Source organism: Sarcophilus harrisii, chromosome 5, assembly GCF_902635505.1.
Source record: "Sarcophilus harrisii chromosome 5, mSarHar1.11, whole genome shotgun sequence".
NCBI classification, from domain to species: domain Eukaryota; kingdom Metazoa; phylum Chordata; class Mammalia; order Dasyuromorphia; family Dasyuridae; genus Sarcophilus; species Sarcophilus harrisii.
The window spans coordinates 211436678-211449670 of NC_045430.1; the positions used below are offsets into that span (position 1 = coordinate 211436678).

The following is a 12993-nucleotide window of genomic DNA, read 5'->3' on the forward strand; positions in this document are numbered from 1 at the left end:
TTGGTCGTGCCACCAGGCTCTTCATGAGTGAATCACTGAGAAAATGAACTTAGAAAACTCTGAGTAATACTAATAATAACAGTAAAAATCAGCTGAACAAATAATAAATTTACAGAGGAATTAAAACAAAATTTTAAAAATGAAAAAATAAGAGACACTAACAGATTTAGAACTACATATAAGGGACTTCATGATATAAGAAATAAAATATAAAATAAGAAATCATTTAGTACAAAGTACTCAAACTGTTTTATTTGTTGTAGACCCCCCCACACACACTTTGGCAATCTGTTGAAAATGATCAGCCATTAGGATAATTTTTTAAATGTGTGTCTATGGGCAAGGAAAGGACAAAGAAAACTAATTATATTGAAAGATGATTAGACAAAAGAACATCCTACACAGCACCAACAAGATTATGTGATGATCAACTGTAATGGACTTGGCTCTTTTCAATAATGAGGTAATTCAAACCAATTCCAATAAACTATGATGGAGAGATTCATCTACATCCAGAGAGAGTACTATGAGGACTGAATGTGGATCACAATATATTGGTTTTTTTGCTTGTTTTTTCTCTCTCATTTTTTCTTGTTTGATCTAATCCTTCTTGTGCAGCTTGATAAATGTGGAAATATGTTTAGAAGAATTGCACATATTTAACCTATATTGGATTACTTACTGTCTAGGAGAAAGAGTGAGAAAAATATGGAACACAAAGTTTTGCAAAGTTGAATGTTAAAAAGTATCTTTGCATGTATTTTGAAAAATAAAAAACTATTATAAAAATAAAATAAAAAATAAATACGGCTATGAAAAAATTTTAAAGTTTATGGCTCACTGCTGATCTAGTCAAATCCTTTTTAGAAAATCAAATTGGCTTGTCCAAGGCCATGCAACTCGTGAAGGAGAGCCAAGATCTGAACACAGTTTCTTCAAATCCAAAATCAGTGCTGTTATTGAAACATGTTTCCTTATCAGCATGTGGTACAGTTTCACAGATATGAATACACACATATCCCTTAATTAGGTAACTATTTTCAACCCAATTCAGGTGACACTTGTCTTCCTATTAAGATATTTCTATTCAGTAATAAATTATTGCAATGTACTTAACCAATTTGGCACAGAAATATTAAAACAATGAATGTATGCCAAATTTTTCTTTATAATTTTAATTTTACAGCATTTTGGCATGCTTAGCTCCCATAGAAAAACATGTCACTGGTCACAACAGGGACTGATGTTTATTCATCCATCTGTTTAAATCACAAAAAAAAATTCACCATGCTATGTAATAAGTTCTCTTATTAGATAGAAGAGCCCAATGCCATTGGTTCCCTTCATTACTCTCTGATATCACTGTTAGCAGCTTAAAATCCATGCCTTTGGTTCCCACACTTAGTGGGGTTATCATTTTCAATCCTGTCACCTGCAAAAGAAAATATAGCCCAAGTAGTCCTAAACTTGATAAATTTATAATCCTGTTTTTTCCCAAATAATTAATTTCCCAATTTGTTTTCCCAAATACTTTATCATTTTATTCTTATGTTACCCCAAGAGTTATTCTCTACATCTTATCAAGAAGAGAAATAAGAATTAGGTAGCTTAACTTATAAAAAGGAAACTAGTTTAAAAAAACAGAAAGGATTAGAATGATTTATATTACTCAATTTCTCACCACACTACATAGGCCTTTGGTCAGTGTATTAAAAAAGTCTAAATTTTGTCCAAATTTTATGTGACATTCATGTTGGAAATTAAACCCTTTATCAACTGTACCCAAGTGTAATCTGAAAGGGCCAGAGTTTGAGAAAGTGGAAGAATAAACTCAAGTACTTGATCCATGTGATATTGGGCCCCAAGTACTCTCTACTGCTTATTATTCTCAATTATAAAAGGCCCCAACATCTAACATCATCCCAAGAACAAAGTTGTGCAAACTCTGCAGCACTTGAATTGTCTTTTCTTTTACCACAAGATTTTTGTTGCATACTTTTCTCTCTTTCTGAATCTGAAATACCTTCTTTTCAAATGCCCTTCTGTCTACTCTTGTTTTCCACTTAACTTCACCTTAACTTTTCTGGTTATCATCTTAGTCCATGTGTTCTAACCTCTGCATTTATCCTGTTTAGACATCTGGGAAAACATCAATGTCTTCGGAGTCTTCTTTCTTCTGTTCATAATGACATTTGCTCAAATCCCCACCCCCTCAAGAAATCATATCTCATTGATGAACGCTATTTGGAGCTTGTCATTTGCTTTCCATATGCCACCTTGTTGGAGGGGTTCAAAAAGATCCTGCAAACTGGGCTGTGGATGCATTTCTGAGTGAAATACGGCCAGAAGAAACAAGGAACAGATGTCTATAGCACACAAATTATGGGAGTGGAAAGATGGGCTAATGCAAATCAGAACTCAAAAGGAAAGGAAGGAAAAGAGAAAAGGGGGGAAGGCTATAAGACATACCATCCCCAGTCTCCATGAGTTCAGCATTTCCATACTTTGGTGCTGTTCGTGATGATGTCGATCCTTGAGGTCTTTCAACTTGTATTGAGTGTTCTGAGGTGTAAGTGGTAACATCGGGAGGTGCGGAATGATTTTCTGTGAAGAAAAATAATGAATTATTAGGATTTTTTTAATGATCTTGGTTAATGAAGTTATTTAGATCACCAAGTAAGGACCACATCCTGAGAAAAGAAGCTGCTGTTATTATTCAGAAATATACAGGTATCTTTTCTGTTGCTTTTGAACAGGTCAGATGAGCACTATTCTAGACCAAAGATTATAATAAGACTTTTCAACACAGAAAGTGTTGGTACAATAGGAAAGGAGGTACAATAGGATACCTAAAGAGAACAGAGCTAAAAACAAGTTAGAAACAACAACAGAGGTTGGACCTATTATTTCACTGATATAAGAGCTCCTGGTGAGAAAACTCCCTCTACAAATGTAAGTTAGTGCCTTCTCTGTAACTCAGTCTTACTCGGTTGTCTAGAATAGGACTTCTAAAACTTTGTCCACTGACAATTCCTTTTCTCTCAAGAAATGTTTACATGATCCTGAGTATATAGGTATATAAAATAGATATACATATCAAACACTTACTGATAATAAATCATAATTTTGTGACTTCTGCATTCAGTTACAATTCTCTACATGGGTGGCAAACTACAATTTAAGAAGCTAGGCTCTAGAACATGGGAAATTGAGAAGAAAGAAACCAAGAAACCAAGAAACAAAGCTAATGTGCATCAGACACAGCACTCAAGCTCAGGTCTTCCAGCTCCAAGGATGACCCATTATGCTTCTCAGTTTAAGATAAATCAAGTTCTTGAGTGTAAAAATTAGTAAAACTTCAGAGTTAATCTCATGAATCTTATGAATCGTCAGAACAATACAGGGCTGTCTTAACTATGGTATCTAACTTGAGGCACATTAACCCACCTCCTGACAAAGGGTGATGGATACAAAGTCCATTTTTAGATATACATTATTAGACATGGCCACTCTGTGGCTTCATTTTGTTAGACTATATTTATTTGTAACAATGCTTCTCCACCTCCCTTTTTGATACATAATTAATTAAAAAGTAAAAGAGGAAGAGGAATTGTGGTTTTAAAAAAATAAAGAGAGCCACTGTAACATTTTTGAATGCAAATAAGAGAATATAAAAGGAAGTTCAGAAGGAAGCACAGATAAGCAGGACAGTTTTGAAATAAACGTAGAGAATTTAGTATATCCTTTTTTTATAAATAGTATGAATGGAAAGTCACAGTTTCATATAAAATCTTCTTTTTGTGATTTGCTATATATATGGAAATGTCCTTTGTTGAGAGATGCTTAAGTTCAAGATTTTTCAAAATGTAAAAATTTTTAAGTCTCAAATGACAATTGTAGAAAATTACATATGTCTCTGTTAGATAGTAACCTTCACTTCTTGTCCCACAAGAAATACTTTTTGAAATTACTTTCTAAGGTTCTTCTTGGTGTGTATTGCTCCAGGTGAGTTGGACAGAATATACAGCATGCCACTGAGTAATATGTTATAAAGTGTTTTCCCTGGTAGGTTGTTCACCCCCCCCCAAAAAAAAAAAAACCACACACAAGAGGCAATACATACAGACAGAATCAATCACAGCACAATCAATTACAGGTATACCTCTCTTTCCTTGGAAATGGTTTCTTGTAACAGCTCCATTTAATACCCCCAAAATGTCTGACTTAGATGCTTCTCAGGGATATGGAGAGAGTAGATTCTTTAAATCTGGCTTAGTGCAATAAAAGTTCTGGCAGGGTTTATGAAAGGGCTTTGAGCATGAACCTAGATTCACACTGGCAGTTGAAGATCTTCCAAGTTGGGGTGAGAGGCTCTTTACAAGAAGAATGACAACATTGTGGTGAAATGTTCTGGCCACGGCAACTCATGATGTCAACTGACAAAGAGTGAATAGGTTATAATGAACTCTAATAAAGGAGTCTCAAACCCTTACAAGTATCATTTTAGAATAAGATATTCTTAATCTGAGATCCATGAACTTGTAAACATATGCATGTATATGTGTATATATACACATGATTATATATAATACATAATTTGATTTACATTGTGTGTGTATGGCATCTATGTGGTTTAATGATTAGAATACCAAGCCTGGAATTAGGAAAATTCATCTTCCTGACTTCAAAGCGAGCCTCAGACACTAGCTGTGTAACACTGGGCAAGTTACTTAACCCAATTTATCTCAGTCTCCTTGTCTATATCAAGTGAGCTTGAGAAGAATATGGCAAACCATTCCAGTATCTTTGTTCAAAACAAACTCAAATGGGGTCATGAAGAGTTAGAAATGGCTGAAATGAAAGAATAATAACAAAAATATGTATATGTGTATATATGTATGTATACATATATTCTTACATATACTATGTGTAATATTATAGGCTTTCTTTGGACACTTTCCTATATGTGTTGTTTTGTGTACTTAAAAGCATCATTCTGAGGATACCATAGCTTTTTTTTCTGTTGACACAAAAAGGAATTCCAGTTTTAGGGGGAGGAAAGAGATTCAACAACACCATTAAACAATAAGCAGACATAGCCCTGTGTTATTCTAAGTGTCGATCCAAACATAATCAATTGTCACAACGTCTTCCTTCCAGTGAAGTAATTAAACTCAGAGATTGTTCATAGTATATAACAGGAGATTGAGAAGAGCTATAGGGTTTACAAAAATACTAGAAGGCATAAAAGAAAACAGGGGTATGTATTTACTTACATAGAGGAAAAAGAAGGAGGAAGAGGAAGAAAAATCTTGAAGTATAACCTCAATGAAGAAAAAAGCAAAAGAGCAGAGCAGAGGAAGAAAAAAGAAGTGAAGGCAGAAAAGCTAAATAAAATTTAAGGAGCTTCTATAGGTCTTAACCTTCTGGGGTGATGGAAATGAGAAGTAATAAATACAAGTCTTTTTGAAAGCAAGTAGAGTGACTTGCCCATGATTTCAGAAACGGGTAATAGAAGAATAAAAGAACCCAATATTTACTAGGGATATGTGAATGATTCATGAATAACTATATTTGATAAGTAGGTTCTGTATTGGCTTAATTATGACAATAATCATAATCATGATAATGATGATGATGATATAATGAAAATAATAATAGCTAGCATTTATATTGTACTTATTATGTGCCAGGCATTGTACTAAGGGTTTTACAATTCTTATTGTTAGAAACCCAAAACAATCTTAGGAGGTAGCTACAGTTATAATCCCTATTTTATAGATGAGAAAACTGAGGCAAAAGAGGTTGACTTAACCAAGGTCACATAGCTAGTATCTTAGATTGGATCTGAAATGAGATTTTCCCGACTTCCAGACCTCTATCCATTTGTGCTTAGATTTTTCTGAACAAATAATGGATTTTTATAAAGGGTTATTACTATTTTTATCCAGAAATTCTTCCATTTATTACTGTTTGCCACTGAGAGGCAGTGTTGTATAGTGGGTAGAGAACTGCTCTTGAAGACAGGGGACTTGGATTCAAGCTCTTCCTTGGATACATTCTGGGTGAATGACCATGGGCAAGTCAATTAGCTTCTCAGGTTTCAAGACAACTTTTTAAGACTGTGTTGCAGAAAAATGCTGCCTTAATTTAGCTGATGGAATTTCTTCATCTCAGAATTCCTGGTACTAAAGAAATCATAAATCCTATCTCTAGGATTTAATCCCTTGCTAGAATCAGTCCTACTGGCTACTGCGGCTTCCCATAGTTGCAGATTGGGAGAGGATAAGAAAGAGAGGCAGGAGCATTAAGAAGCAGAGACTATGTTGTTGGTTGAGGTTTTAAGAGAGGAAATAGATCTTATAACCTTAAAGGCTTCTTTCCTGCCAAGAACCCAAATAAACAACAGGAGACACATATGGTGAGAGGGAGAGATGGAAAAGACAAAGGACTTTGAACGTCCTCCAAGTGTACCTCTAGGACCTAACAGAATCACTGTATGTACTAGCTGCAGCCTCATTCTAGATTCTTTAGTTTAGTATTTATGATAATCTAGACATCAGGCTGGACCTGAGAGTTCCCTCTCCTTTCTTCTAAGAATGATGTGATCTACAAACATAAAAATATAGCAGAGAACACAACTCAGCTGCTTATGAAAATAAACTTTTCAAATATCCAATTTTTATCTACTAATTAATATACACATCCAGATTACTCCTACTAAGGTGCACTTAGCTAGCCTTATTTATATTTGAATGTATTAAATTTTAACTTCATTCAGGAATTCAAAGTTTTTAAATGTGGATCACAACATAAAAATCTCACTCTTTTTGTAGTTGTTCACTTGCATTTTGTTTTCTTACTCATTTACTTACTTATTTTGATCTGATTTCTCTTGTGCAACAAGAGAATTGTATAAATGTTTATACATATTGAATTTAACATATATTTTAACATGTTTAATCTATATTGGATTGCTTGCCATCTAGGGGAGGAGATGGGAGGAAGGAGGAGAAAATCTGAAACACAAGACTACGCAAGAGTCAATGTTGTCAAATTATCCATGCATATGTTTTGAAAATAAAAAGGTTTATTTAAAAAAAGAATTCAAAGTTTTTATTTACTCAGACTAGTCTTGCAATGAGTATAAATTAGTGAAATTTGATGATACTTAATGTTAAAAAAATCATATATTTAAAATCTACTCAAAAAGAGGTAAGGAAAATATTCAACAGTCATGATGTTCCAAATAATTCAAATAATAGTTATTGAGTTCTTGACTTCTACTAAAAAGCATCTGTACAACCTTGGATAGGTCACCTGAAGGAAAGAAGTAGTTACATCTCTAAGAATACTTTCACCTGTCACACTCTGTTTCTCTGAACTGTTTGCTGAGTATATTAATTCCAAATCCTGCTGTGTTGTTATGTGAATAAAGCTGTCAGCACCTCTTTCCTTCAACCTGTCCCATCAATTCCTCTCCTAACCAAGAACTACTCTTGTATAGCCCAAGCTTCTGCCACTGTTGTGGAAGGTAAGAAAAGAGGGTAAGATTCCTGAAGAATGTTACAGTCCCTCCTCTAAGAAACAGGATGAGCTCTTGTCCTAAAATGTAAAGCAAAAAGGGCTTTGAGAAATCACCTTGTCCAAGCCTCTAATTTTACAGATGAGGAAACTGAGAAAAAAGGAAAGAAAATGAGGTTCTCATGGTCTATATGTTTTCAGGACTGGGATTCAAATACTAGATATTCTAATGAAAAATCCAGTAATTTTTTTTCTACTAACATAGGCTACCTTACTCTTCAAGTTCTTCCTTATTCACAATTCAATATTAATTGGCTGTCTTTAGGCCATCATTAATTCTTCAATGAATCTGTGACCTCATTAATGTGGGGCCTCCTTGAACCGTTTTGATTGTATTCTGTCCCATGAAAGTTCCCATTCATGTCTTCCCAGAAATTCCCCACAAATGTATTCAACATACCAAAGTCTTTCCTTTAGGCTTTTGAACATTTCATAAATAGTAGCGCCCAAAGTTCTGGTTCTATATCCCTCACCCTTGCTAAAAGACCTCCTCAACTTCTTTTTCCCATAGATTTCCTTGTTGATATATTTACACCAATTTTTGTGTATAAATTATCACTGATGATGGGCTGCTTTCAATTTAACTCAATACTTGACACTTTATTGTCTTTGGGCTCATTACCAATTAGAAGTGGGACATAGAGTGTTGTTTAAGAGCAAAAATATATATGTGTACCTCCTGAGAGTTAGAATGACTTATTTTGGGTGCAAAGAATGGACATTATGATGCTTGGGTAATTGGAGGCAAAGACAAGAGAGAAAAGAATTGAGTTTGCTTCAGCTTTCAAGCACTCTTCTGGTAAATCCTCATAGATCCCATGGCTGATGCAGTAGAAAAGTCAGAAAATGTGGACTCTTGCTATTTATTACTAATGTGAGAATTTGAACAAATCATGCAGACTCTCTAAGCCTCAGTTTCCTTGTCTCTAAAATAAGAGTGCTGGACAAAATACTTCTAAAATCCTAGTTCTAAAGGCTATCTTTTACCTGTTGCTTTATCACACATACTACATCTTTTCTATGATGATTTTATTCTGTTTTGCATTATCTTTTATGTGGCTCAGTATTACACAAGCTAGGAGCCTATATTTCCGAAGTAAACACAATAGAAGCTAATATCTTAGGAACAAAATTTCAAAATAGTGCCTTCCAACAAAATCAGCTGAAATGTGAATCCGTTGAATTTTATTTTATTCAAACTTAATTGATTGTTTAGGTTAGGCTGTAGCTGAATCCTTAAGGATATCCTATAAACCTCTGTTTGGTATCGGACAAATACCAAACCATTTCTACCATGGAGCTAGGAAAAATAATGATGCTGGTACATCTGGTGATTGAAAAATAGGAACAGGGACAGCTGGGTGACTTCAAAGTGTTTTCCAAATTTATTTGTGTCATCTCCCTTTCCTTTCCCTTTCAATCTCTGTGCATATGCCATCACTGGAAGATCACAAAACTCAGCAGCTGGCTTCTGTTAAGAAGGTCAGAGAAAGCTCTGCCCTACTTACTTTGAGTATATCAGGGTGGCAAGAATTTTAAAAAGCTAAAAAAAATTGCAGCAAAGTTTTTGAAAGTACCTTCTACAGGTGAGAGCTTTAATGAGTTTTTTCCCCCTGATTGATTGGTAAAGGTCGAGGTAAGGCCTGGGTTCAAAGAAGCCTTCTCCTTCCCAGGTGTGGAGAGATCAATTTAGTATCCTAACTTTTATGCCAAAGCTCTCATCCCAGATGGAAGGCCCATCTCCCACCTAATAATCAAGTTGACGCTGTGGGACTTGGAAATGGGAGGCCCAGATTTCAGTCTTACTGTCAACTAGCTGTGCAGCTTTGAACAAGCAACTCACTGAGTCAGTCTCCATTTTCCATCTGTGAAATGGGTATAATCATACTTTCAGTCTCTACTTTACAGATCAACTGTGTGAAAAAACCTTTTGTCAACTGCAAACGGTTTCACAAATGGAACCAGTTTTTCTCATTTGTGGGGATTCAAGAGGCTGTTGTGAGAAAAAAACGAACCTCTGAATTTGGAATCAGAGGATATAGTTATAAATCGTAACTCTTTTACTGATGGGTTGAGTGATCATTCTTGGTCACTTGGGTAGACCTCAGGTTCTTCATCTTTAAAATGAGTGAGTTGGCCTCTCAGGTCCATTCTAGCACTAAATCTTGATCTGATAATCTTTCTAAGCCTGAGGACATTCAGCAAAAAAAAGACCTTTATCTCTTAGGACAAGCTTCTGTTACTCAAGATGGGGACAGTTTCTGAAATTTGATTGGGGTGGCTCCCCCTTACAGAGTGAAAATGCAAAATGCTCTCTGAAAATAATTGAGTTCCAAACCAAAACCACAACACAGGAGGGTTTCCAAGTCAAAAAGGCAAGAGATATCTTGTTTCCAAGGTTTCTTAATTATTTTTCATGATAAGGACGGAGGCCAATTTAATAGAAGACGAGGGCTAGATTTGATTTTAATGCAGAGGAGACAATGCACTTATAATTGATTAGCTGCCACTGAATTTAATGAAAAAACAACTAAAGAAACCTCTGGCTGATTGAGTTGAATTTCTTGATTCTTCCATACTTTAAGGGTATTCCCAGGTGTATCACCCACCCCACTGTTAACTTTGCAGCCATCAGTCAACTAGGAAGGTGAATTAGCCTACTTGAACCAGCCATTCCTAGAGCAGAGGCAACCATTAGTATCAAATCCCCTTTTCTCCTCCCCCCATTCTGGTTCAAGGATGTTTATCTGTTTGGGGAGGGCAGATATTATAGGTCTGTGGCCTCTGTCACATTTGGATGGAATGAGAAGATTCCAGCAGTTCATATGTGTTACTACTTTGAACAATGAGGGTGGGATGGAGAGCCATCAAAAAAAAATCATTCTGGAACTTCCCAGGAGTTTCCATTTGTGCCTTCTACACCATCTCTCCTGTTCTATTCTGGACACATGAAATATCTGGTTGTTCCATCACAGAAAGCAAGGGAGAAGAGAAGGTGTTCTGTTTAGAGCTAATGTGCATGTACACATCCAGATTCACTCAATGACCCAGTCAATCGACCTCCTGACCTAATCCCCACCAAAGTATTTAAGAACATGGTATTTTTCTTGTAGTTTTGCTCTTTACTAGAGATATTTAGTTTTATTTTTTGATGAACACTACAATTAGAATTAAATATAGAAAATTTGGTTTTGATCTTGGGTCTGCCATGAACTCACTATGTGAGCTTTTCTGGGTTCTCAATTTCCTCTTGGATAAAATGAGTGTGTTAAGCTAGATGACTTCTAAGTTTTCTTCCAAATTTGATATTCTATATAGTTCATAACTAGATAATGACAGAAGCGATCTGCCTCCTTGTAGATTTGCATATGAATAGGCAATAGACCAAAGAGATATTGGGAAAAGGGGATATTTCTCCAGCTTTTGAATAATCCTTCTGGACTGAGCCTGAAGGGATTTTAAAAATCATCCAATTCAATGTCTTCATTTTTATGGGTGAGGAAATTAAGATTCAGGGAAATTATATGACTTGCCCAAAGCTGGAACAATACCAAATAAGAGAGACTGTGTTTAAACCCAAGTCTCTGGCTCTACAATCAATATTTCTACATTATGCCTCCCCTACATTTCCTTAATCCAATACTCAGAGATGTAGGGTTCCCTGAAAGGATGTCCTAGCACTTTGGATTTTGAATCTTTGTTTTTGGACTATGCTTTGATGATAGTATACAGGAGTACAGATAAATTTTTTGGCAGCTATTAGAATAGATTTCATACTTTAGACAGTAGCCTTTGAGATTTCCATAACCACCCAATTTCTTCTATGAAAGGCTATCATTAACTATTATCATAGAACTACTGAAGAGCAAAGATTCTGCATTATAGTGACATAGCAACTCTAAAATCTATACTGTTTGTGGAACATTTAATAAAATTTCTTAGAAAAAAACTGAATTTGCTTTTAGTTATGAGCAGGAAGATGTCCATTACATCAGTCTGCCTTTTATTCTCCCTATGAGCCTGATCGCAAACCCCAGGGAATGAATGCTCTAAAGAAAGGATTCCCTAAACTCATTCATACTAAGATGTAATTGACTAAGTGTGACCAATTTTCTGTATTTTGATGCATACAATATACTTTAACATGGTGCGATGGAAATCTCTCTGCTTCCAAATTCAGATAATCAAGGTTCAGATCTCACTCCATGCAGTATGTCTGACTCAGAAAATCACTTCCCCAATCCTTAGTTTTGTTACTCTTCAAAATGAAAGACATGGAGTAAATAATCTTTGAGTAAAAGGTCCCTTCCAGGTCTAGATCTATGAACCTATGAAGAATGTCTAATTTCTATTTTTCTACCATTAACACGAAGAGAGATCACACATACACACACACACACACACACACACACACACCCTCTCTATCACTCAACTCAGCCAGCCCAAGATTTGTACGTAGTAGTTATATCAACATTATACTTCATGCAATCTTCTTAAGGGTAGACTACTACATCCTAATTTACTTTGTCAAGGTCAAAATATTTTTCAAGGCAAACTTCCCTTAGAATAATAAAGTCATTTCCTTGGAAATTCTTATTTTACAGAAACTCCTTACAGAAATTCTTAATATCAGGTCAATATTCAAATCTATCTTGAAAATAATTAGCTAGTTCCTCATGTCTACCCAGTTTTAAAATAATAATGTTCCATGCTCCTTAAGATTTTTAGTGGTCCCTCAGCATATAACAGGGAAAGAAAATGAATTTTACCTAAAAGTCAGTGGATATGCCTCTCCTTGGACTCAGATTTATTATTAATTATATAATATGATGCCAGAATTAGACATAAACATTTGTGGCTAAGGCAGCAGCTTGTCACTAGGGTACTCTGCTGCCGACATCACTCAGCTTGCTAGGATAATTTTGACATTGTGCACTTCAGAATCAGACTGTGTGCTACTCATATATGTCCCCCTGTTTTACCCCAGACATCCTGCCAGTACCAGGTCAGAGAGAAAATCAGAATCTGACATTCCACTAGTCATTTATAAAGGCCTACAAAAAGAAATTTCTTGGAGCCTGAATTATGCAGTCAGGGAATTTTAATTAAAATTTAAGACACTAATTAGCAAATGACTTTGGGTAAGTCATTAATCACATGCCTACCTCAGTTTCCTTCACTGTAAAATGGGGATAATGATAGCACCTACTTCCACGGGTTATTGTGAGGATCAAATGAATTAGTATTTGTAAAGCATTGTGTCTGGCACATAGTAGGTGTTATATAAATGCTAGCCATGATGCTGTTGATGGTGCCAAAAGGCCATATGGAAGACCTCTATTTTGCCAAAAGAATTCCTAGTCCTCTGAGTTAATTGCTTTTTGTCCATTTCTCTAACATACTTTCCCA

General features: G+C 35.3%; 1 protein-coding gene across 8 annotated transcripts in view; it reads right to left on the bottom strand.

Annotated features, from left to right (window-relative positions):
- The window catches only part of DIP2C (disco interacting protein 2 homolog C), a 581014-nt gene that overhangs the window by 214316 nt on the left and 353705 nt on the right, over positions 1–12993 (bottom strand). For all 8 annotated transcript variants that reach the window (XM_031939601.1, XM_012551185.3, XM_023505023.2 and 5 more), the window contains one exon: positions 2470–2604. In XM_031939601.1, the coding sequence (XP_031795461.1) occupies positions 2470–2604 (135 nt within the window). The remainder of the gene's footprint in view (positions 1–2469; positions 2605–12993) is intronic.